The sequence below is a fragment of the Musca domestica genome, unplaced genomic scaffold (assembly GCF_030504385.1).
Source record: "Musca domestica strain aabys unplaced genomic scaffold, Musca_domestica.polishedcontigs.V.1.1 10, whole genome shotgun sequence".
NCBI lineage: Eukaryota > Metazoa > Arthropoda > Insecta > Diptera > Muscidae > Musca > Musca domestica.
This window is the reverse complement of record NW_026712115.1, coordinates 11,937,206-11,961,512: the sequence shown is the minus strand read 5'-3', so window position 1 is coordinate 11,961,512 and position 24,307 is coordinate 11,937,206. Positions and strand designations below refer to the sequence as shown.

The window sequence follows — 24,307 nt, the reverse complement described above, 5'->3', positions numbered from 1 at the left end:
AAGTAGGCAAAGCGAAAAACCACTTTGTCTTCCCCAGAGGCGATTGTACTCAGTCAGTAGGAAATGTGAACGCGCCAGGGTGTGATCACCCATTCGATTGTTTTGTATTCGTTTTTTTTTATATTTTGTTCATTGTCGTAAATCGTTAAAGTACCGACATACATACATACATCAAAACAAATGTAATTAACTCGGTGTGATTAAGTGATAAAACGACTATATTCACTTTTATATTGGCGGGCACTCAGTGATCAACAAAGTATTTTCGTAATCGTGTGATTTGGGAATTTGGAAGCCCTTCACGACTGTTTATCGGTTATTTTGCGTAAACAATAAAAGTGTCGTTATGCTTCACAGTAGTATGATAATGAATTAATATGAAAATTGTCAACATGAATTACACTGGTTAACAAAATATAAACCACAATAAAAATACAAACCAAAAATTAAAAAAATAAAGTACGCCAAATTTATTTAAACATTAAAAATAAAAATAATGATTTAAATCCAACATCGCATATACCGGATATGGAAAGTGAAAATCATCAGCAAACAAAGATTTAAAATTGTAAATGAAATGTTATGAAACATTTGATTGTGTAGAAAATATAAAGAGGCAACGGAATTCCAATAGTAAAAACACTAGTTCCAAATAACCGAAGATTTTAGTTTGAAAAATTGTCGCTAGATGTGTTTGTGTTTGTCATGATATCGAAACAAAAAAAAATATATCCATTTGGTGAATATGAAATGTCCAACCTCTAATCTTCCATATCTTTGATTCAATGATATATGGAGCTATACCAAGATTAGTTATTAGAAGTAAACTGATATATCCTATCTATTATATCCAGAGGAAAATCAAGGGCTTTTCAAAATTTGAACACGATGTTTTCGGATTTCACACCTGATCCCAGTCTGATATTACGATATATGAAACTTCAATTAATTCGGATGATACCAGACGGACACGACTAGAGCGACTTCAATTTACGTAATTGGGGATTATTTTTCGGTAAACGATATGAACGATATGAAACACTTCTCCTATAGAGGTCACACAAAGGTTCTTACGACTTTTCATTTACTATCAACATTAGATATATTATGAAGAGGTATTGTGTATGCCCAGAAGATCAATGTCGACCCTTTCCTTTTAGTACTCGCCGATTTTCTTTAAATCTTCCTGGTGGCTCCACTTAAATAAATCGACAAGACCAAGTTCTAACTTGTGAATGTTGCTATATTCTTATAACTATAATTGCCAAATTATTTCGGATTCGGTTAGTAAAGACTGTTAAACCCATTTCAGCTGATATGAAGTATATTCACAATCAACCCAAAGTGACAAATTGTTGTTTTTGCAAATTTTAAATGTCCAACTTCCATAACATAATAGCACAGTGCGACAAAATACAATTTTTTCAATAACTACTGGGATAATCCTACAGACTATGAAATAGAGCTAAGAATAGAAGGCACGTGTATCGGCGTTTTGAAAGATTGCATCGCACATACTCTAAATAAAACACCAGGATTATTTTGATCGACAATTTTAACCATCAAGCTAGTCAACAAAGAGGTCTTTTCTGGTCCTTTTTGAAAATATTGCTAAAACCTCCCTTTAATCGATATCAAAGCAGCTCAAAATATTCTACAATAGTATTTGTCATAAAATTCTGCTATAGGTCATTAAAGACGTCAAATGTCTAAATCTTTCCAAAATTTTAGAGTCAAAGCCTACATTACGAGTGTTGATGCAACACAGTGTCACTTTAAAAGGACAATTTTTCTTCAGATTTTTTTCAATTGGCACCTAAAAGTAGCATGAAATTTTGTTTTATTTTAAAAACTACCTCAAAGCTATTGCAATTTAATATCCATTGCTTAGCGCTTTGAAGTTTCGTATAAAATTGTGTTATCATGTTTTATTTCACATCGAACTTATGCATATTTATGAGTGTTTTCCACTTGAGAAAAAAACCGCCAAATAATCGCTGAAAACACGAGTTAATGAAGCTATGTGAAGCCAAAAGCAAAGAGTAAAAACGCTAATAACAATTCAAATATATACTTTTTATAAAACAAAGTCATTGTAACCTGTCGAATAATTAGTGTCATATTGTTCTCGCGATCTTGTGAAAAGCGGAAAACAGGAAAATCCATATAAGATGTGCGAACGAGTAGGGTTAACGTATCATAATCCATGGCGGATTGCCTTTTTTCTTACGGCTTACAAATAATTTGAGTAAAAAACTTGAAATTGGAAACGATAATCGGTTTATTAAGTGCTTTAAACGCATCCCTATTAATATAGCAGATTTTGAATTGTTACTGCTGAAAATTAATACACATAAAATATACCTATGTCTATTTGTGCACAATTGTATTCATTGGTGTAATCAGATTGTATTAATTATATTTTTCAAAGCGAATAACAGTTATTTATAACAACAAACCAACCGATATATTGCATATTAATAATAAATTAATGAATTTAACAGCAACAAACACCAAAAGCGTACAACAACATTATAACGTTCAATGTGAATGACGATAATATAAATAAACATACAGCAACAAAATAATTAACTTGCCGATAAATTACCAGTGTAAATTAATAAAATTGTTAACGTCAACAATCAAATAAATGAGGAAAACACGAAATATCCAAGCATTTACAACGTCTACAACTAGAACATCGAAATTGTGTGGATCGGCAACCCAAGCAACACGCCATCATGTCAAAGTACCAGAAATTATCAAACAACGATTCTACGGCAACACTGACAGACGACGAGAACTTTGCGATATTCCCCACCAGTGATGATGATCGCCGTCATCGTCACAACGATGACAACAGCCATTATCAGGTGGAAGATCTCATTCAGTACAACGACACCGTCGTCCGGGAACGTAATGCAAACAACATGAACAACAAAAACAGTACCAGACACCCCACAAGCAACAACAACAGTGCCAAACATATGAATGGCATCGCTACCTATAGGAATACAACTATTAATGACAGCGGGGACAGCAGCGGCAGCAATAATTTAATTATTGCAGGGCTCGACTTTGACGACAACACAATGGAAATACCACTACTTCAACGCAGTACCGTCGATGCTGACAACTGTATCAACAACAACAACAGTAATCACTTTGAAAGCTACAATAAAAAGGTAAATAAATATCAGCCTACATAGGTTTACATGGTGCATATATGTACATGTGTGTAGGTATGTTTATGTATGTATAAAACAATGTATGCATTCATTCATAAATGTTTTCAATTTAAGAAAAAAATCACGCGCTGGAATGTCTTCAATTAACATAATTGCAATCGGCAAGTTGAGGGTTGTCGTACTATTTCACACCCAACGAAAATTTGGGAGCCGTAAGAGCCGAACAACCCATTAAAAGATATTGTAAACAAACTACTTTTTTGCATTACTAGTAGGTGAAAATAATAGGCCAATTTTTATATCCTCCTCATTTCGTTTGTAACACCTAGAAATAATCACGTCAGATTCAACAAAATGTATATATTCCCGATCAGAGTGAAATTCTAAATCGATATAGCGGTATTCGCCTTTCTGTCTATTTTAATCACACTACCTTTGGAACGAACTGAGATAGAAAGTTAAAAATTTGCACATATGTGTGTTTTGGCAGTAGGCAGGTTCAGCTTATAAATGGACCATGTCGGTCTACGTTTTCACATGGCCCCCACATAATGGTACATCTCAATATTCGGCATTTTGTTGACTTTAGTTATATTTTGTACAGCCTATACAGGTCCACGTCTTCGTATACTCCCCATATTCAGTATTTTTATGGTTATAGCAGCGGAATTTGGGAATTGTTTCAAATATAAATAACACTCGATCGAGTTCGAAGATGAGCAATATCGGTGCACTTCTTCTGGTACGTCACCCACAAAAGGTCGAAATTTTCAAAACAAAAAAAAAATATTTTACTGCACAGAAAGAAAAAAGATAATCCAATTTTACTCCAACTTTGCAAATCCTTATATTTGCATCAGTGCTAGGTCTGGTGTGAATATATCGGTCTACTCCTTCTGGTACCTCCCCCACAAAAGGTCAAAATTTTGAATAATTATAACTCTTATATTTCTATAACTATTTATTTCTCATATTTCACACATCCAATAATGTCTACTAACAGAAGATCTGCTGTGAAGATGAAATATATCGGTCCACTCCATCCCTGAAGTTCATAAAACGCGAAATTAACATCCGATTCCATTCAGACTTGGTACATATCAATATTTCCATCAACACAAGATATAATGGTAGAGATCGAACCGGATATGTGATATATCGGTCTACCTCTTTTGGTACCTCCCACATAACGGGTCAAAATTTTGAATAGCCATGAAGCTCGAAAATCGTGAAATGAGCATCCGATTCCTTTCAAACTCAGCACATCGCAACATTTCTATCAACACAAGACCAGGAATGAAGATGGAATATGTGGGATTACTTCTTCTGGTACCTCCCCGATATCGGCCTACCCCTTCTTGTACCTCTCCCACAAAAGTTCAGAATTTGCAATGCATATATCTGTCATAAATGCTATGATCAGAGGTGAATATGCAATCTATCAAAAGGTTTAAATAATAATTAACAATTATTCCAAAAAAAATGGTTATAGATGTCTGATTCTCTTCATTCTCTTAGATAAATATATCTGGTACCTCACGCGGTGTCTCCTCCATAAAGTGTCAACATTTTAAATAACCATAATGTGAGTCAAAACATATTTTAACAAACTGGGATAGGTTGAGGGTTAAGGTATAATTTTAAAACTTTACCTCCGATATTCGATATGTTGATTGTTTGTGTCACACTTGTTCGCCAGAATTGTTTAAAATTTAAGGTTTTTGGTGTTTAAGTCACAATATCCAACTTAATTTGCTGTAAATTTTGAATATGTTCTGCCAGTATGTAGGAAACATCCTTTCAGAGAACTGTACATACATATAGGTCCAATTTTTGGTATAGTTCCCATATAACAGTAACCCCGATACTCAGTATTTTTATGATTTACGTCACATTTTTCACCGGAATTGTACTAAATTTGGTATTTTGAGTTCGTAATGGGTACCACATCCACTGAGAGAAAATATGTTTTACAGGCCCACGTCTTCGTTGGCTCCCATATAACGACATTTTTCGATATTTTTATTATGTTAGCAACATTTTTCAACAGAACTATACCAAACTTGATATTTGTAGTTCGTAAGAGGCACCGTCCTCGCTGCCATATAACTGGCTATAGAGGTCCACGTTTACTTAAAATTCAACATAACTGTAACACTTGATATTAGGATATTCCAAGCATTTTAACGGCATTTATCAACGAACTTTTTTACATTTTTCTTCTTCTAACTGGTGAAACGTACTAAATATTGGCACGGCGAACTTACTTGCTTTTGTGCTTTTTTAATAGTAATAATTCAAACGCAGTAAAAATGTGGGACACACAAGATCCTAACAACACACTAAAGTATCATTTTATCATTACCAGTAGGCTAATAAAAATATTTTTTACAAAGTAATGGATAACGTTGGTACAGAGCATGAGTGTCCGAATATGAAATGGATGGTTGTGAGCAGGGAAGAAAGATAGTTGTAGAAAAAAATTTAATTTTAAAAATAAATATTTCCGTTTTTAGACATTTCTGTGTGTACTGTCATAGAAAAATTAGTTGCAAACGTAATTTACACTGGAGAGAAAATTGGTGCAATATCAAAGCATTGATCTTTTATAATTCTAAATTTAAAAACTATTTTGATACTATTTTGAGACTATTTGATACCCTACAATACTGTATTGAACTGTTACATTTATGTAGATGTGATGTGATTTGACGAATGAACGAATTTCCTAAGATATTATCCCACTTGGGCCATTTCATTCTTGAAATAATGTCGTAAAGTCTCATAATAGGGTTATACCAATAGGCATTTGTCATATATTTCCACCTTCTGTCGTGGTAACGGGTATTCGAAATAGTATTTTAAAAATTAATTTCTGTATATATTTTGCTATATTTCTCATAACTGACTTTATAGACAACGAAATCAGCATAAATATAAAAGTCAAAAGTGCTCTTTCAGTCTGTATATGATTTCGGCTGTATTTGACTTACAGCATTAATAATATTGCGGTTGATTGAACATTTAAGTATTTTTCACACATCCACGGATAGTGTTGTTGGGTATAATTATTACAATAATTATGATCTATAAGTTTGTCAAAAGGAAATCCTCTTCAAAATCTATATCGCAAAATGGTGTAGGTTGGCACGTGGTCGCCTATTCATCACTTAATGTTTTTAGGCTGCATAAAATATCTGGCACAAATATTATTGATATCAGTAACAATTGACGACCTGCGGGTAGCTTAAAAATTAAATCTGCTGCAATTTGGAAGACTTAATTCTACGTTGAATTCAATCTTATGTATAATAAGTTAAAAAACATTCAATTCGGCTTGCCGAATTTTTAATACCCTCTACCAATAGGCAAAAAACAATTTTAAATAAAGACTGGATTCAAACGTGTTCCACTTTAAATTGCAAATACCAGTGAGATCGGTTGGAGAATGCAGTTAAAACTTTCGAAGTATTATAAAGTGGCTGTAACCGTAATGTAGAGGTCACATTATAAGACAGAAAATATTTTACTAGAAAGATTATTTCTATTTCCAGTCTTAAATACAAATTTGAAAAAATCCTGTGGAAATATATGGCTAGGAACTAATAAATACCGAATATCGGTAAGTACCGTAATACGGAAACCGTGGACCAATATGGACAAAGTTTTGACACCATTTGTAGAACCCATTATGAACTACAAATATCGAATTTAAACCTCATTACAAACTCTTCATACCAATCTTGGAAGAATTCCGAGGAAAAATTAGACCAAAATCATGAAAATACCGAATATCGGCAGGTACCGCTATATGGGAGATATACGAAAACGTGGAGAAATACACCTTATTTTCTATACCAACCATCCCAGTTTTCCACGAAATTGCTTGAAGTTTTTAGTTTGTAATGGTTACTAGCGCGGGTACCAGACTATTGTATGCATTGATTCCCGGTTTCCTTTAGCTCTCACATAGCAATACCGCCCACTATTAGATTGTTTTTTGTTTTTAACCAAATTTTTCCACGGAAAATCCTAACAAACCTGTAGAGATTCTGCTCAGGCAAACGAAAAAACGTTATTTAATACGATGAATTGTTGATGCTGTTGTAAGACTTTAATTAACCTTAACTAGTTATTCGAAAGCTTATTTATATCCCTGTGACGATCGTCAAAAGAAGAGGAACCAAAAAATTAAAGAAAATTTTCATAAAAACAACAAAAATGGATTTTAGCCTGACTATTTTGAAACATCAAAATAACAAACCAAGTAGCTTAAATCTCAACTCATCTCAATGCGATGGAGGGTGTTCTGGATGACCCTGAACATCCTGTAAAAGGCCTTCTTAATGGTCGCTAATATCAGGTGCAGCTCGTTCCTTTTATTTGTTTCTTTTGTACTGCACTTTTAATTTTCTAAAGACATTACTGTGCTTCTAACGAGAATTAACGGCGTATCTTATATTAAAGTCAAGTTCTAAGGGATTTAAATTTAATGATACGTCGTTCAAAAATTCAATCAAACATTTGATGCAAAACAAGTGAATAGTTTGAAATTACTTTTAAATGGTCGTATTCTAAAATCAACAAATGTACATCAGCTATTTCATGGATATCTTTCTGGCGTAGATTACTACGATTGATTCAGACAACTATTACTTTCCACCGAAAAACACATAGGGTAAGTGTGCCTAAGTTCAGCATGTCCTAGTAGTCGGCACTTCTTATTTTTAAGCCCAAATAAATGAAACAAATATATTGTCAGCTATCTTTGTGTACAATTTCGCAAAGAAAAGATGATTTATTCTAATAAAAATTAAATTTTTGTCTGTGAAGATCCTCAACAATCCATATTCTTAAGAAAAGTACAATAAAGACGTCGAATCAGTTTAACTAAACAAAAATATTATATTTTAATGAATTAATTTATTATTATTATTAAATATTCTTACAAAAAATTGGTATGCCGACTGTTGGAACATGCCATACCGACAATTGGAAACTGGTGTCGACTACCGGCAAAAAACATTGTTTTAATAAAACTACAAATTTATGAAATTTAATGAAATGTTATTAAAACTCTATTTATTATTGCAAAAACTATACAAATTTTCGAATCTGAATAAATTAACTTTGTAATAATTGAAAAGTTCCACTCAGTGGTGAGCGATTAAAAAAGCAAAAATCCTAAAAGTGCCGACTACTGGTACACTTACCCTATTCATGTGCTTTTTAATCAATGGCTACATAACATTTATCAATAAAAGGTTTTTCTAATTTGGACTTAATAATTAAATGAGGATTGACCTAGTACCAGTTTGAAAACAAAATTAAATTTTTAACGGAATCTTATTTACATTGCTCTATAGCCCAAATTTAGCCCTTGGTACCAAAGCAGTCGCCCGCTGTTAATGTATAAATCAAAATTATTATAATTTTTTAGTTTGTCGAAACGAAATTGTATTTAACATTAAATCCGTAAATGTTTTTTTTTTTCTATCCAGATTTTTTCGTAAATCACTAATATTTTTTTCTATTATAAAAATTCAAATCAAAAAATGTTATTAGAGATAAAACCATACTTATGACAAAAAACAAAACTTCCAATGAAAATTCCAAGTTTAAACCAAGATTAATCTTTATATCGAATTTATTATATTGCAATAATTTGACAGAAGGGCATATAAAATAAATGAACTCTAGACGTGGAATTCTACGTCATGTTTTAATTCGAATCCGCAATGCTTACAAAAATTAAACTGAATATTTTTCAAATTGTGTTTTAAGCAAACAAAGCTGAAAACAAAAAAAAGACAAAGTTTACTCTCAATAAATAATTGCGATTGTTTTCTAATAAAAACATTTACATCGCACAATTGCATCAATTAACAAAATGAGTTGTTTTAATTCAATTCAAATCAATTCGCAAAGGACAGACACAAATATAATGAGGTTCTTTCTGTGTGTTCAGTGTATTTCAAAATGTTGTATAAACATTTGCCATAGTTTCGGCTGGAATACAAATAATTCAAAATAAGCATTTGTAAATTATTTGTACGAATTTGAACACATTGAAATGCGGAATTGGGTAAATTAAAATACAAACAAAAGTGATGTTGTGAAAGCAAACCTCTGAATATAAAATAAATAATTGAATGTTGTTTTCAAAGGATGCTGAGTATAGGCATACATGTATATACACACATCGAATGTTTAAATTATGAACTACAAACTCTAAATACCAAATTAAAAATAAAATCATGAAAAAAATTGATAAAATGATCAAAATACAGAATATTGGCAGGTATCGCTATATATGTGATATAGTAAAACGTGGACGTTTTGAGCAATTCCGTGTAAAATTTTGACTATAATCTTCAAAATAACACATATCAGGAGGTACCCTTATATGAGGGCCAAACGTAAGCATGGACCGATATACCTCATTTTCAAGTCCAGCTATCATAGACACAGTTTTATTTTGGCAGTACAAAACTATTGTGTTCAAGCTCTACGTCAAATGATGTGGTCTGTATCGTGATTTCAACAGACGGACGTAGTTAAATAAACTTGGAATTTTATGCTGATCATGTGTAATATACTTTATGGGATCTCCGATGAATATTTTAGGTGTCATAAGCGAAATGACAAATTTGATATACCCTCTCTTCGAAGATAAAAAAAACATAGGCTAAATCCATGTATAGCGTAGTCTATGTAAAAAATGGTGAATAATATAAAACATCTTGTTCGCTTCAAATCACTTTTACCTGTTTTGTATCGTTGACTATAGCACAGCTTCCATGTTAATTATTTTTAATGGTGCAAATTAACTGATTTTGATCAAAATACTGTATTTCAGTAAACTACATTTATATTATTAGAAATATATTAAAAGTTCGTCAGGCATGGCATTGTGTAGCTCATTTTCAATACTTGAAAAACATTTGAAATGTTTCCAACACATATTTGATTTTGAAAATACAACAATTTAGAGGATTTTTTTTTGCAAAGATATTGCAAAAAGAGGGAAAGTCACACGGATTTATCGAATCGAACTAGTACACAATTTTGACTCAGACAACTGCCCAGGTAATATTATTCGAACTCCTACACTTTTGGAGATGAATTTCCATACACATATCTTGTTTACAATTAAAAAAGTTAACGTTTATTTGTTCCTCCTTTCCTTACCAATGGTCCGTAATGGTAAATAGACAATTAGCTTCGTTCCTGCAAAAAAAATCATTCCATTTACATCACTTAAACCGAACAATGATAACGTATTTTTCATTACTTATACGTCCGTAGATGTGTGTGTGTGTGTGTGTGTGTAAGTTTGTGGACGACGTAAGTACAAATATGAAATTCTCACAAAGCTATTCATAAATTCCTCCAGCGCGTGATGCCAATTAAAGTTTACGTTACGTTTGTTGTAATTACGTTTTTATTTGCAATGTAGAGTAATTCTTTGCGCTATTTTAATTGTGTTCTATTCCATAACAGGATGATTTGGAATACGGTTGCCTGTGCCAACAAAAAGGATTTGCATCCAACCTCAGCAGCAATTCCACTAAGACCGCTAAATCAAAAATCCTCTGGGCCGTCGGTATGTGTTGCATATTTATGGTAAGTGCTCCCAGCTCTTTGTTGTAGAAGATCAACGGCAAAGCCATGCTTACATCCATACTCGTATCTGTGTACGTGTACGTGCATATGTATTTGTGTTTGTTTGTGTTATATTGTTCTTACTTAGCCACGTATGTTTGTTGGACGTTATTTAAACACTCTCATCCTCAGATGCATAAACATTAATGTGATTGCACTTTTTTCGATTCGATTTGAATTTCGATTCTTCGAATAATTCGAAATCAATGAACTTTATCTTAATAATGGCGAACGTTGGTGAATGAACTTATTAAATAAGCCTTTTGTGGGCAATAAAATATTGTTCGCGGTTTTCAGTGTTGGGGTGCTTTTTCACAGATTTAATGAAGAATATTAAGTATAAAAAATTAGAATTGTATTTAATTTTACTTAACTACAGACTCGCAATCGTTGTTACGATATATCGTCTTTGTAATGGTGTATTTTTTAGAAACGGTTTATTTTTGATACCACTTTAATGTCCAACAAAGCTTTGTTTCATTTTTTTTTTGGTTTTATATTCTTTAAATGTGTACATGTGCTTGTGCAACGATTGTATGAGAATGTTGATAACATAACCACCGACCGACCACCACCTACATTCCGGTGAACATACCACAAACATGCTCAAATATCCATAGATCCACTCATATTTATTGTTTTCGTTTTCAACAACAATTTCTTTTTCAATGCTTTCGGCTCGTTTGTTAACTTTTTCAATGGCTCCGGCTCCTTCTTCCTCTGCTATCCTCCACTGGCGTTCGAAACTGGGGCGTGCTGGTGGTCTTCCTGGTGCTACGGCTGTTCTCCATATAGATTGTTGAATTCCTGGGTGGCTACATTGCCGGAAGCTTAGCCATTATGACGGATGCCGCACATTTAGCATCAGATTGCATTAGTTTCGTTATTGGTCTGGTAGCAATCTGCCTGGGCAGCCGACCACCGGATGCAAAAATGTCATTTGGATACAAACGCTTAGGTACGTATAACTCTGCCATAATCGCCTCTAACCAACAATCAGAGGCTCACACATGCACATTCATATTTCTGACCATTACCAACACAAACAACATATTACTTAATTTTAAGTGCATTTCAGTAAATTTTTGCTAGGAAGGTGAAGGCAGGTGAGTGTGTGTTGAGAACATCAACGGAACCCCTATTAGATGGGCAGAGTCACAGTGTGTGGTGGCTTTAATGTTAAGAATAGGGAATACGATGAATTTAAGTACTTTGTACAAAATATTAGGAAATGTGAGGAAAAAGGAAATAGAATGACAATGAAAACCGATCATTGTGCTAAACTAATTTGTTATGGAATGAAACGTTTTATCATTTCGATTTATCATTTTTGTTTTCAAATTTCAATATACAATAGTATATACGTATGAGCTATCAATTTACCGGTTTACTATTGATTCAAAGATACAAGTTTTTAAAATTGGTCTTAAATGTCGTTAAAAACGTTGTTCTGTTCCTTCTATATGTTAAAAGGCACACTCTTGATATTGAAGGCAATGGTTTCTTATTTGAAAAAGTTGAGCATACTTTCAGGCGAAAAAGAAAAAAGCCGTGAAACGTTTATTGTGAACAACATAAAGAACGGATGTAAACTGCATATTTGTTAATACACCTACGTCTGTTTTTACATGGTAGATTGGTTCCAGAAGAAGCCGTGTAAAAAAAAAAACCGTGTAAAAAAGACATTGATCTTATACAAAAATGGGTGATGTGTTCCTAATCTCTAAAACCTATTAAAATTAGTGAAAAACAAGAAGTTTTTTTTTCTTTACCAAACACGTCTTATTGCATTAACAGTTCACAAAATATTAACACGTTTCAATTGCTCTGATCAGTAAATTTTATTGTATGCACATAGTGCTATTCACATTTGCTTTGACCAGTAAAAATTGTTTGTACGCGCTAAAGGGGAATTCACTTAAATCTTTAAGCTAGTGTTCGCAAACTATCGATACTATCGATGGTTTCAGACTTTTTTCTTTCATAAATACTTTTTTGTGATATGAACATACTTCGCAAAAATTAAATTTGACAAAAAATTTTAAGTACATAAAATTTCAAATCGTGCTAAATGGAATAAAATCGTGTAAATAAATTAAAAGTATTCAATTTTCAAACCGTGTTATATCAAAACCGTGTACAAAAAGACCGTGTAAAAACAGACTTAGGTGTATAGCTAGCATGGTAGAAGAATATAGGTAGATGCATCAACGGTGGGGAACATTGATATTCCAAAAATTTTAAAATCTTTTTTTAAATAAGTAGATTTTTATATGTTTTCTTATAAGATGCAAATCGGAGTTTGTTATAATTTGAATAATTTTTCATTCAACATTTTCAATTGCAAATTTGGTTTGACAGTTCATTGTCCCAGCAGATGTGTCGATGCGACTACCTGTATTCTTCTATCATGATAAGTAGCAATTACCTGTAACTTTATTAGTAAAAGGTCCACATTTATAAAAAAGCGTATATTAATAGATTTCAAAATTTAATGATTGCCATTTGGACAAGTTCAGGAATCGAGTTCTGCGCCTTCGTACGCACTCGATAATCTATTATGAAAGGATGAACGGATTTTAGTTTTTTCTGTGTCAGTATCACACAAACATCATACGCTATACCACATAGTGGTAAGGGTATTATGTCTCTGGGCATTTGTATGAAACAGGGAGAAGGAAGCGAAATAGACTCATAGTTACTTTTGAGGATCTTCATATAATCACTTTCTGAGTCGATTTATGCATGTCAGTCCGTTCGTCCATGTATTCTTGTGAACAAAATGCAGGTCGCATTTACAATCCCATTGAGATGAAATTTTGCAAACAATATTTGTTTGACCAAAGGAGGAACCCTATTGAAATTTGTGATAATCGGATCAGATTAAGTTATAGCTCCCACATGGCTAATATGAGTACAAATGACCTGTCTTTTGGTATATCCCACCCAATTCAGTCTAGAAGCAAGTAAATCAAATTTGGAGAAAATCGGTTCAGATAAAGCTATAGCTCCCATATACAGGGTGAGATAAAAAAACTGCAACTAAGGCAAACGCCATAATTTTTACATTTTTTAAAATGTTATTGAATGAAAGCAAAAATGTCGGAAATAGCATCCAATTTTAGAATAAGTTTAGATTTGTTCGAATTGGTCACCTTTGACACGAATTATGTCCTTCAAACGGCCAATGAAACCGTCACACGCTACCCGCTACTAGCTTCTAGACTCAATTCGGTCGTAAGTGCCGAATTTCATCCACTATTAGACTAGTTAGAATTAGTTTGGTGCACAAACAAAGGTAAATCGGACGAAGTTATATATGGGAGCTATATCCAAATCTAAACCGATCTCGATAAAGTTTAGCAAATGTATTTCTGAGCTGTATTTGATATATTTCCCCAAATATTGTTGTTACAGAGTGCATATTACGGCTGCGGAGGGCAAAAATAACAAACCGGATGAAAAATATATATGGGAGCTATAGCTATATCTGAACCGATTTCGATCAAATTTGGCATACTTATTTTCAGGTCCAATCTAATCGAACGTGCAAAATTCCATACTATTCGGCCTGATATTACACGTTTGGTGCACAATAAAAGGCAAATCGAACGAAGATATATATGGGAGCTATATCTAAATTTTGACCGATTATCTCCAATTTCAAAAGAGTTCGTCCTTGGGCCAAACAAATGGTTTGTGCAAAATTTCATCTGAATTGGGCAATAAATGCGAACTGTACTTTGTTTACAAAAATACATGGACAGACGGACGGACATGCATAAATCGACTCAGAATGTCATTCTATGCAGATCATCAAAAGGAACTATGGGTCTATCTCGTTTCTTTTTGCCTGTTACAAACAAATGCCTGTTAAATCATTAAAGTACCCAATATAAAGTGGTGATGTTATGTGGGGACTATACCAAACCGTTAAATTTAAAAAAGCGCTTAACACCATTAAAATATCTGGAATCGAAAGGTAGCTTTCCATTCCATTTTCCCATAAAACTTTTAGACATAGCGTACCTTTGTTTAACATATTATGTTCACAGTTATTTGTTATAAATGTTATATGTGTTATGTGTTGCTCTAATTCCTTTCTCAATAGTGTATTTTTATCTATTACGTTACCGGTTGATGGACTAGACTGTAGCTGGCACCACTAACTCACAACTAACCCATCATTCGCGGTTTTTGTTGTGTACGCGCCCCCTACGTATGGGGAGGTCGCCCCTTGGTCGGCAGGGGTGAGAGTGAGAGGCGAGGGAACGAACGAAAAAAAAAAATAACCCGCTTAGGACCAAAACTTTAGCCACCTAGGTTGATCCCTTCAAAAATAAGGGTGACATACAAACATACTTAAATTGTTTAGAATATTTCGCTGATTACCAATATATACAGTTTACATAACCCTAGAAGAGTATTTCCTTCAACATATGGTGGAGGATACAAAATAGATATAAGATCTACAGTTGACAAGTGCAATCTCCAAAAATTATCGCTCTGCTTATCAAATTTAATTTAATTTTTTTTTTTTTTTTTTTTGAATTTAACTCCGTGATTTTTTTTTATTTTTATATATTTGCATAAAGTTAGCTACAAACAGAAACAAGTAAAAAAGCTGTAAGTTCGGCCGGGCTGGCATAGGTAACATTTGTCATAAGCCATTACAATATTCAAATGCGAAACCTTAATAAAATCGGTAACAATGTAGCTAAAATCGTCAAAATACCGAATATCGGGAGGTACCATTATATGGGGGGCTATATGAAAACGTGGACCGGCACACACAATTTTCTGTCTTAGGCTGTAGTATCCATTTCGAACTCCAAATACCAAATTTTAAACAATTCCGGTGAATAATGTCGCTAAAATCATCAAAATATCGAATATCGGGAGGTACCGTTATATGGGGACTATACGAAGTCGTGGACCGGCAAAGACAGTTTTCTGTCTTAAGCTGTAGTATTTATTACGAACTTCAAATACAAAATTTAAAACTATTCCGGTCAATAATGTTGCTAAAATCATCAAAATACCGAATATCGGGAGGTACCGTTATATGGGGGTTATACGAAGACGTGGACCTGCACAGACAATCTCCTGTCATAGGCTCTAGCATCTATTATGAACATCAAATTTGATACAATTCCGGTGAATAATGTCGCTAAAATCAACAAAGTACTGAGTATCGGGAGGTACCATTATATGGGGGCTATAAGAAGACGTGGACATGCACAGACAATCTCCTTTCATAGACTGCAGCATCCATTACGAACTTCAAATACCAAATTTGACACAATTCCGGTGAATAATGTCACTAAAATCAACAAAGTACCGAATATCGGGAGGTATCGTTATATGGGGGCTATACGAAAAGGTGAACCTGCACAGACAATTTTTCTGACTTATGCTGTGGTCTCTATTATGAACTTCAAATACCAAATTTGAAACAATTCCGGTGAATAATGTCGCTAAGATCATCAAAATACCATACCGGTTTATGGGGGCTATACCAAAACGTGGACCTAAATGGCCCATTTTCAGTACCAAAAGTCCTGCCGACATAACATACATTTGAGTAAAATTTAATCAATCTACTTTAATTCGTTCGGAAGCTAGAGTGATTTCCACAGACGGACGGACATCGCTAAATCGACATAGAATTTTATGCTGATCAATAAATACTTTATGGGGTCTAAAATGTATATTTCGAAGTGTTACAAACGGAATGACAAACTTAATATACCCTCCATACTATGGAGTATGGAGGGTATAAAAAGGTGTAAAAGATCTAGGCCAAATAAGATTTTGGCGTCCTGATGTCAATTACTTTCATGTTAACTTCCAGGAAATATGGATCACACGCAACAATCCTCGTACATATAACATGAAACATAGCTACAACTGCAAACCCAATGTAGATTTGATTTATCGGCCGAGTCATTTTACCCCAACATGGGGTAACATTTTTTCTCCAATAAATCTGACTACATAGATATCGACTAAATAATTTTTTAACATTCTGTGTTAAATTATTTCGTAGCTTTCCATTTCTGAAGCACCATAGGACAAATTAATACGAACTTATTTTGGTAAATATTACCAAAAAAAAAAACAATTCATCTGTTTAAATGGCCTTCTAAATTTTATTTCGAGTATAACCAAATTTTATTAAATAAAATTCATTTCAACAACTTTTGCATTTGGTGAACTTTGATGGGATGTCTAACCTCCAAAAATTGAAATGCGTTCACGGAAAATGTTTATTTTCGTATATTATTACGTATACACTTACGTGTGTGTTTCTATGCATACATGCATGTTTGTGTCTATGTATGTAACATTGAATTATGTTAATTTTCGAATAGAATGCTAATATTTTCTATTTATTTAAGACACATAAATGAATTTTGCAATTCGTATGCATTACAACATTTCCACCATCCTCCGGGCGTGCATCCGAAAGATTTGCATTCGGACTGGCTGGCTGGTCGGATGGCTGGCTGATCGGATGGCTGGCTGGATGGCTGTGTGCCGTGATTATGCATTCGTTGCCAGTGTCTGTGTAATGAGAATTTGTTTAAAGTGTTATTTTGAACTCTCCGTACTTTTTGTTTATTTACAGAGGTTATGGGCGCGTTAGCATCGATCCTGGGCATTTGGATTTTAACCGCAACTTTGGTTTTGGTTGCCGTTCAACGCATCTATGCCAACGACTATGACTTGGATGCCAACACCATGATGGTCATTTCTGGCATTGGAATTTTAATTAATATCATGTAAGTGTGGATGTACTTGTCCGTGAGCGTTCTATTTTTATTAGATGGACAAAGTTGTAGCTGTTATTGCTCTTGTTATTTATGTGCGAAACCTATTTACAGTGAGAACATGGTTTTTAGAAATTGAAAGCATTATATAATTTATGTTGATGATAGAACACATATGAACCGATCGAAATATTAGCATGATAACCCGTATGGCTGGAAAATATCGAGTATGAAATACACCTCTCTTGGAGTTAGCATATATTTTACCCTATAAATAAAAGTTCACTTTGGATTTCAGAATCAAACAAATGATCCATTAAAAACTGAAGAATGGAAATCAATATGGCTATTTTAACCACGTAATTAAAAACGTGAGTAAATATCTTAAAATAGCCATTGCGAAGCCCACAGTAAAAAAAAAATAAGTGAAATAAATCATTTGCTGTCATCTGATTAAAACTGTATAAAAACCTTACCAATAGCTTCCTGATTTAAAATATTTTTTTTTTACTATCCATAATATTTTCAAAAATTGAATTGAAATTTGTTTTCGAAATTGAAGTTGTCCAACAGAGGTCGGAGTCCGGCCAAAATAAAAAAATATTTAATATTATTATTTTTAAGTTTAAATCAAAAAGAATTTTTGCTCTCGTTTTTGGATTTTGCATCGGGAATAATCCAATATCAAAAATATTCAATTAAGATACAGTTTTTTTTATATCGCCCATGTAAAGTAAAATTCAGATATATTCAGACTATATTCCCCGAACGACAAGGACATAGTTTCTGTGTTTTCCCATAATCGAGTACTTTTAGTACTTTTTACCAGAATCAAAAAATTAGCAAATATTTCCTGTATTTTTTACCAATGCTATTTCAATCCATGAATGTAGAAGGGCAGTGCTGATATTTTGTTTTTCAATACTTAATTGCATTTAAAAATGAAATGAAAAAAATGCTGCACTCTATATCTATGCCCGCATAAAAATGCACCAACTTGTTACATTCCATTTAACTCTAGTCATATTTATCTAGTTATATTTATTTTTCAATATTTCCAGTATGATTTCCATTTTACACACTTCGTCGACTGAACTGCCGGAAGGTGGCATAGGTGCAGCTCATGGCCACAGTCATAGTCACAATCATGGCCACAAACATAGCCATAATCACCATCACGGTCATAGTCACAACACTTCGCAGATCCATTCGCCGGATTTACAGCGACATCAACACCGACACAGTCTTGATGGTAGCCATGTGGACTTGGAGCATTCAATGGCATCAGCAGAGAGGAGAGATTCACTTTTTTCCACTGTCGTTGACAGTGCAGGAGCAACATCAATAGAGCAGCGGCCTTTGCCATTGGTTCAAAACGGAAATGGCTTGAAACACCAACAAGATGGGTAAGAATTTATTGAAATAAAATTGTTTGCGGCTATTTATTTAAATGTTGGCATTTGAATGTGAAAAACGAAAAAAAAACAACACGGGGAAAAACAAAACAGATAGAACGAACGCTTCGCACCCAGCTTTGGTAGATGACTTTAAAAGGACACTTTGCAAATGTGGCCTTCATTTTAAATTAATGTCACGTACGACCGGTGCGTAATATTTCGAGAACCTTGTAACATTCTCATCAGATTTTATTTTTATTTTGTTACTAAATAAACTATGCATGAATTTGCATACAGACTTGTCCCATTCAAAGACTTGTCACATAGGTATATAGCTGACAGATTTTTGTTTAGATTTGCTATTTTTAATCTGACGTTTATTTTATTATTATTTTATACTCTTTTCAGAAACGAGAAAAATCTCAATCTGAGAGCGGCAATGATTCACGCAATTGGTGACCTGGTGCAAAGTTCTGGAGTCTTCATAGCCTCAATATTTATTAAAATATATGTATGTATGACATTTAGTTTTCTGCTTATTCTGAAAATCACAATATTTTAATCAAAGGACATTTTTTTTTTTTAATTTTGCACACTTTGTCTAAAGGAACGCTTAGTGTTTTAAGGCATAAATAAAACTATCCTTTTAAAATAGACTTATCACTTTATGATAAGCCACATTTATATATCCATTTTGAAACTCTATTTCATATGACTATTTAGAGTTATAATATGTGATGAAATATTTGGTTACTGCCGTTTTCGAAAAAAAAAATACTAATTAGAAATGATCCTAATTCCAAAATATGAGCTTTTTTACATACAGGGTAAGATGAAAAAATTGTAACCAACTTCAGACTGCTGTAATTTTTAAGCCACTCGTCCGACAGCTGCTAAATTATTACAGTGACAGCTCGTTATATTGTTTACAAGCGTACAAAAGCATTTTGGTGAGAATTCTCCAGAAAAAAAGTTATTCGTGATGGAATTCAAGCGCGATAGTGTGATTTCTTTATATTTGCTGGAAAACCACAAGTGGCTATTGTTAGAGCACTCCAGCATTTTAATGCGAATCAATCGTATATATCTCGTACCATCGCTCGTTACCGTGATACTGGTAGCGTAGCCCGACGTCAAGGAAGTGGACGGAAGAAAACAGCAACATCAGCAGAAATGGTTCGAAAAGTCACAGCGACCGAAAAATGGTTCGTGAGCTGAACATATCGCAATATTCCATTCGGCAAATATGGAAAAATGAGCTCGGGGTAAAGCCTTTGTAATTCCAAAAAGTGCAAAAATTTACACCGCAACAGAAAGCAAATAGATTTAAAAGAGCTGAAGAGTTGCATCGCTTGGCCGAAAGTGGTGAACTGCCGAATTTGGTTTTCTCCGATGAGAAAACATTTGTTGTCCAGCAGTTTGTAAACAAACAAAATGATCGTGTTTACTTGCCAAAGAGGTCAGCAGAAAATTTTATTTTTTTTATTAATCGACCGTGGCATCAGAATATTATCGCGAAAATATTCTGGAGGGTGTATTTAGGCATTGGGCACGCAAACATTTTGGCCGCAGACCTTGGACATTCCAAGAAGAATCAGCGCCATCGCACTCAGCACGCGCCACACACGCGAATGGTACAAAGTGAGGTTTCTCACAAAAATCTTTGGATACCAATCCGTTGAACTGTTGTGTCTGAAGTATTTTGAAAATCGACGTTGGCACTAATAATACCAAAGTTTCGATCACCTCAAGCAAGCGCTTCGCCGGGAATGGGCCAAAATACCGCAGAGCAACTTTCGGGAAGCGTGTGACGGTTTCATTGGCCATTTGAAGACCATAATTCGTGCCAAAGGTGACAAATTCGAACAAATCTACACTTATTCTAAAATTTGCTATTTCTAACATTTTTACACTCATTCAATAAAATTTAAAAAAAAAATTAAAAATTAAAATGTTTGACTTTGTTGCAGTTTTTTTATCTCACCCTGTACATTTATCTACATGCAAAATTTCAATATTCTAGCTTCAGCCGTATCGTCTGAGCGTTCATGAATCAGCCAGTCAGTCACAATATTGGTACTGTGCTACAAGTTTTGTAGAATTGAAAGTAGCTCTCTAGATTGCCATATATGAAATGACCTATAAAAATATTACTGTGAAACAAATTTTGATTTGCAAAAATTAAATCCATTCTGAAAATGGTGGGTGAAAAAAGAGAACAAACCGCCCATGTCGTTTTTTTAATTTGCAGTCAAATGTCGATTTTCTATAAAAACGCTTAACAAATGCGAACGTAAAAATGGTTAAATCGTGAAATACAAAAAAATGTTTTCCGCCGTCTTTACCCCGGGGAAAATAAATAATTCTTCGAAAATTACAAAAACCAATAAAATCTGCACTTTTTATTTGTTTGCATTCATTGATTTTTATTAAAGCTTTAAATTGCGCACCGTTTCGAACAGTTTCAAGCCAAAAATACAACATTTTAATAAAAACAAGTAAGCAAAGGCTACAGTCGAGCGGGGCCGACCGTTCAATACCCTACAACACTATAATAAACGATACAGTTTATATAGGCGAGATACTCGAAAGAATTCCACAAGATATTGTGACAAATAATAAAAGAAAACCATCAGGTTTCGTTCTCTAATTTTCGAATAATAGCAACTTAAACTAATTTGCTCATTTCCAATTTATAGGTAGATGTTGCACGTAAATGGTCTTCCTAGATTTGGAACCAATATTTCCCAAAGACCAATAATCTCTCAGAAGTGGCAAAAGATTAACATTTATTATTGGTTTTTGACTGAAACATATCTATATGAGATACAGACATTTGACTATATTCTTCAACGAAATCAGCGTTAACGAAATAGTCAGAAGTGTGTCTTTCCTGTATTTGTGAATTCTCCAAAAAGTCACTGGAATGGACATTTTCGTATTTTATCTACAAAAGTTGGGAAACTATTTCACACATTGAATATTTTTGGATGGCTATCCAAAACTGCTTGGTTTTTGCAATGTCGGGTAACCCCCAATCAAATGTGCGTGAGGATAGGGCGATAATTACGACCTGCAATTTTGCAGTTTTTTGGTCCATTTCAACCCCTAAATATACGGCGATCATCTCCAAAAAGAGTAGGCATCTATTATGACCCTCATCTTATCCCCATGTAAAATTTCGTAAGGATCGGGCCATAAATGCGATCTGTATATGATATCCTGATATCCTAACTACTTAGTTTTGTTAGCTGTAGAAATATTACCAAATGTTTAATTCAAAATGAAAATATGCCAAAAATATGACAAAATTGAAAAAATATGAGAAAATTTTACAAAATCAATGTTTTCATCTTTAGAGAGATATTTTTATGCGATTCTTTTAGACGTTGTTTCTTTCCTGCCAAGAGACCATTCTAAATTAATGAGAACTGTCGAAATCAGTTCAGCCGTTCTCGACATATAAGAGATCTTTCAAGCATATCTTCTTTGATAGACATATATATCACACATATTTTGCTATATATCCGATTTGTTGGATGTTAACATCAATGTAAAGGTCGGAAGTAACCTTCTGATGGCTTTGTGATTTCGCCGGGATTTAAAATATTCACGGTTTAATGAAAAATTTTAAATTTTTCAACACAAAATATATAATCTATTTTACCCGCTAAATATTATCCGATGCCCACCCAAATTGGTAGGCTTCTTCCCCTCCCTGAACTCCAGCTACATGCAAAATTCCGCGTCGATTGGTCCATAATTGCGACCTGTATAGCTACTGCAAAATCCGACATTTTTTCAGTATTTGATCCATTTCAACCCCTAAACATTTGGCGATCATCTCCAAAAGCAATAGGGTTCTATTCTGGTCCAAGCCCCACCTACATTCTAAATTTCGTGAAGATCGGACCATAATTCCGACCTGTAGAGTGATTACAAATTAACATGGACAGACGGACAGACGGACAGACGGACAGACGGACGGACGGACATACATAGCTAGATCGACTCAGCTCGGCGAGCTAGGAAGATCCATATATACTTTCCTATATGGGAAATCACTATTTCGAGGTGTTACATAAATTCTGGCCCAATCAAACTTATAATACCCCCAACACATAGTGTTGTAGGGTATAAAAATTGACTAGCTTGTAATACAGAGTTTTTAATATTCTTGAAATTGATAAGTGAAAGCAAACTTCGACGGTCGATTAAAAAATTCGAACTAACACAAAAAATTTACGGGTACTCTATATTTTCAATTTTCCACCTTCTAGATTTTTTTACGCTTAAACTAATTTCGACTAGACACTCTTAATTTTAACATTTTTCGGTTTGTTAATTTGGCATAAATTTATATATTGTCATTTGTTATTACATATTATTTACATATTATACCATATTTTATATTATCTTTGCAGCCTAAGGCGGAGATTCTCGACCCTCTATGTACAATATTGTTTTCAATAATTGTCATAATGACAACAATAAACCTTTTTAAGGAGTCAATCTACATATTATTGGATTCAGTACCTCAGGGAGTATCATTGAATGATCTCGAAATGGATTTACTCAATATCGAAGGAGTCAAGTAAGCCTGAAATCATTTATTTTTAGAGGTATTTAAACAATGACTCTATTTATTTAAGATCTGTTCATCACCTAAACATCTGGAATCATACCTCCAATTATAGTATTTTAATGGTTCACTTAGTCATAGGTAAGCAAACACACACACACAATCCCATTCATCCTTCATGGTAAATAATAAAATCCTTACTCTTTGTAATTTCGCTAACAGATTTTCTAGCCGACAGCAACACGGTCCTAGAGAAGGCCACACAATTGGCCAGCAATTCAAAGTACAAAATTAAACATAGCACCATACAAATAGAACGTGTTACCTCATAATTGAAGTTGTTATAGACACAGCAAGTACATGTGGCCTGATGCCATTATGTATGTGTTAGCATCCCGTCATTTTTGAGCAAGCAGATGAATGAATTGTACAGAAACCCAAAATTATCCAGTGGGTTAGGAAAATGCTGACTGGCATCTCCATTCACCGCTTGTTCAAAATTAAAACCAAAGGAAACTATTTTAGGAAATTTACGTCTAAGTCATCAATATACGTACATATGTTATTTAATTGTTAAAACAGACTGGTTAATAGACAATGAATTTTAAATATATATTTTTTATATATAATATAAGAACGTGACTGAAATACATACATGCACTCTAAAGAAAAAAGACAAATAAAAACACTTTAATACAAAAA

At 33.7% G+C, this 24,307-nt stretch overlaps 1 protein-coding gene across 7 annotated transcripts; it reads left to right on the top strand.

Moving 5' to 3' along the window:
- The first annotated feature begins 25 nt into the window (after window positions 1-25).
- On the top strand, window positions 26-24,307 carry LOC131804151 (zinc transporter ttm-1-like). Of its 7 annotated transcripts, none has more exons than XM_059126595.1 (10): window positions 26-182; window positions 2,505-3,185; window positions 10,692-10,814; window positions 11,649-11,811; window positions 17,485-17,638; window positions 18,688-19,032; window positions 19,432-19,534; window positions 23,448-23,617; window positions 23,676-23,746; window positions 23,828-24,307. In XM_059126595.1, exons 2-10 carry the CDS (start codon window positions 2,742-2,744, stop codon window positions 23,935-23,937), a joined length of 1,683 nt encoding a protein of 560 aa, XP_058982578.1. In that variant the 5' UTR covers window positions 26-182; window positions 2,505-2,741; the 3' UTR covers window positions 23,938-24,307. The 7 variants fall into 7 exon arrangements, with proteins under 7 accessions (XP_058982578.1, XP_058982589.1, XP_058982573.1 ...); XM_059126606.1 differs by having other exon boundaries at window positions 45-359; XM_059126590.1 differs by having other exon boundaries at window positions 45-459.

Coding starts and splice junctions, on each gene's coding strand:
- LOC131804151 (XM_059126595.1), top strand. CDS start 2,742: ATGTCAAAGTACCAGAAATTATCAAACAACGATTCTACGGCAACACTG. Junction 10,815..11,648: donor GTATGTGTTGCATATTTATG/GTAAGTGCTCCC, acceptor TTCTCCATATAG/ATTGTTGAATTCCTGGGTGG. Junction 19,033..19,431: donor TTGAAACACCAACAAGATGG/GTAAGAATTTAT, acceptor TACTCTTTTCAG/AAACGAGAAAAATCTCAATC.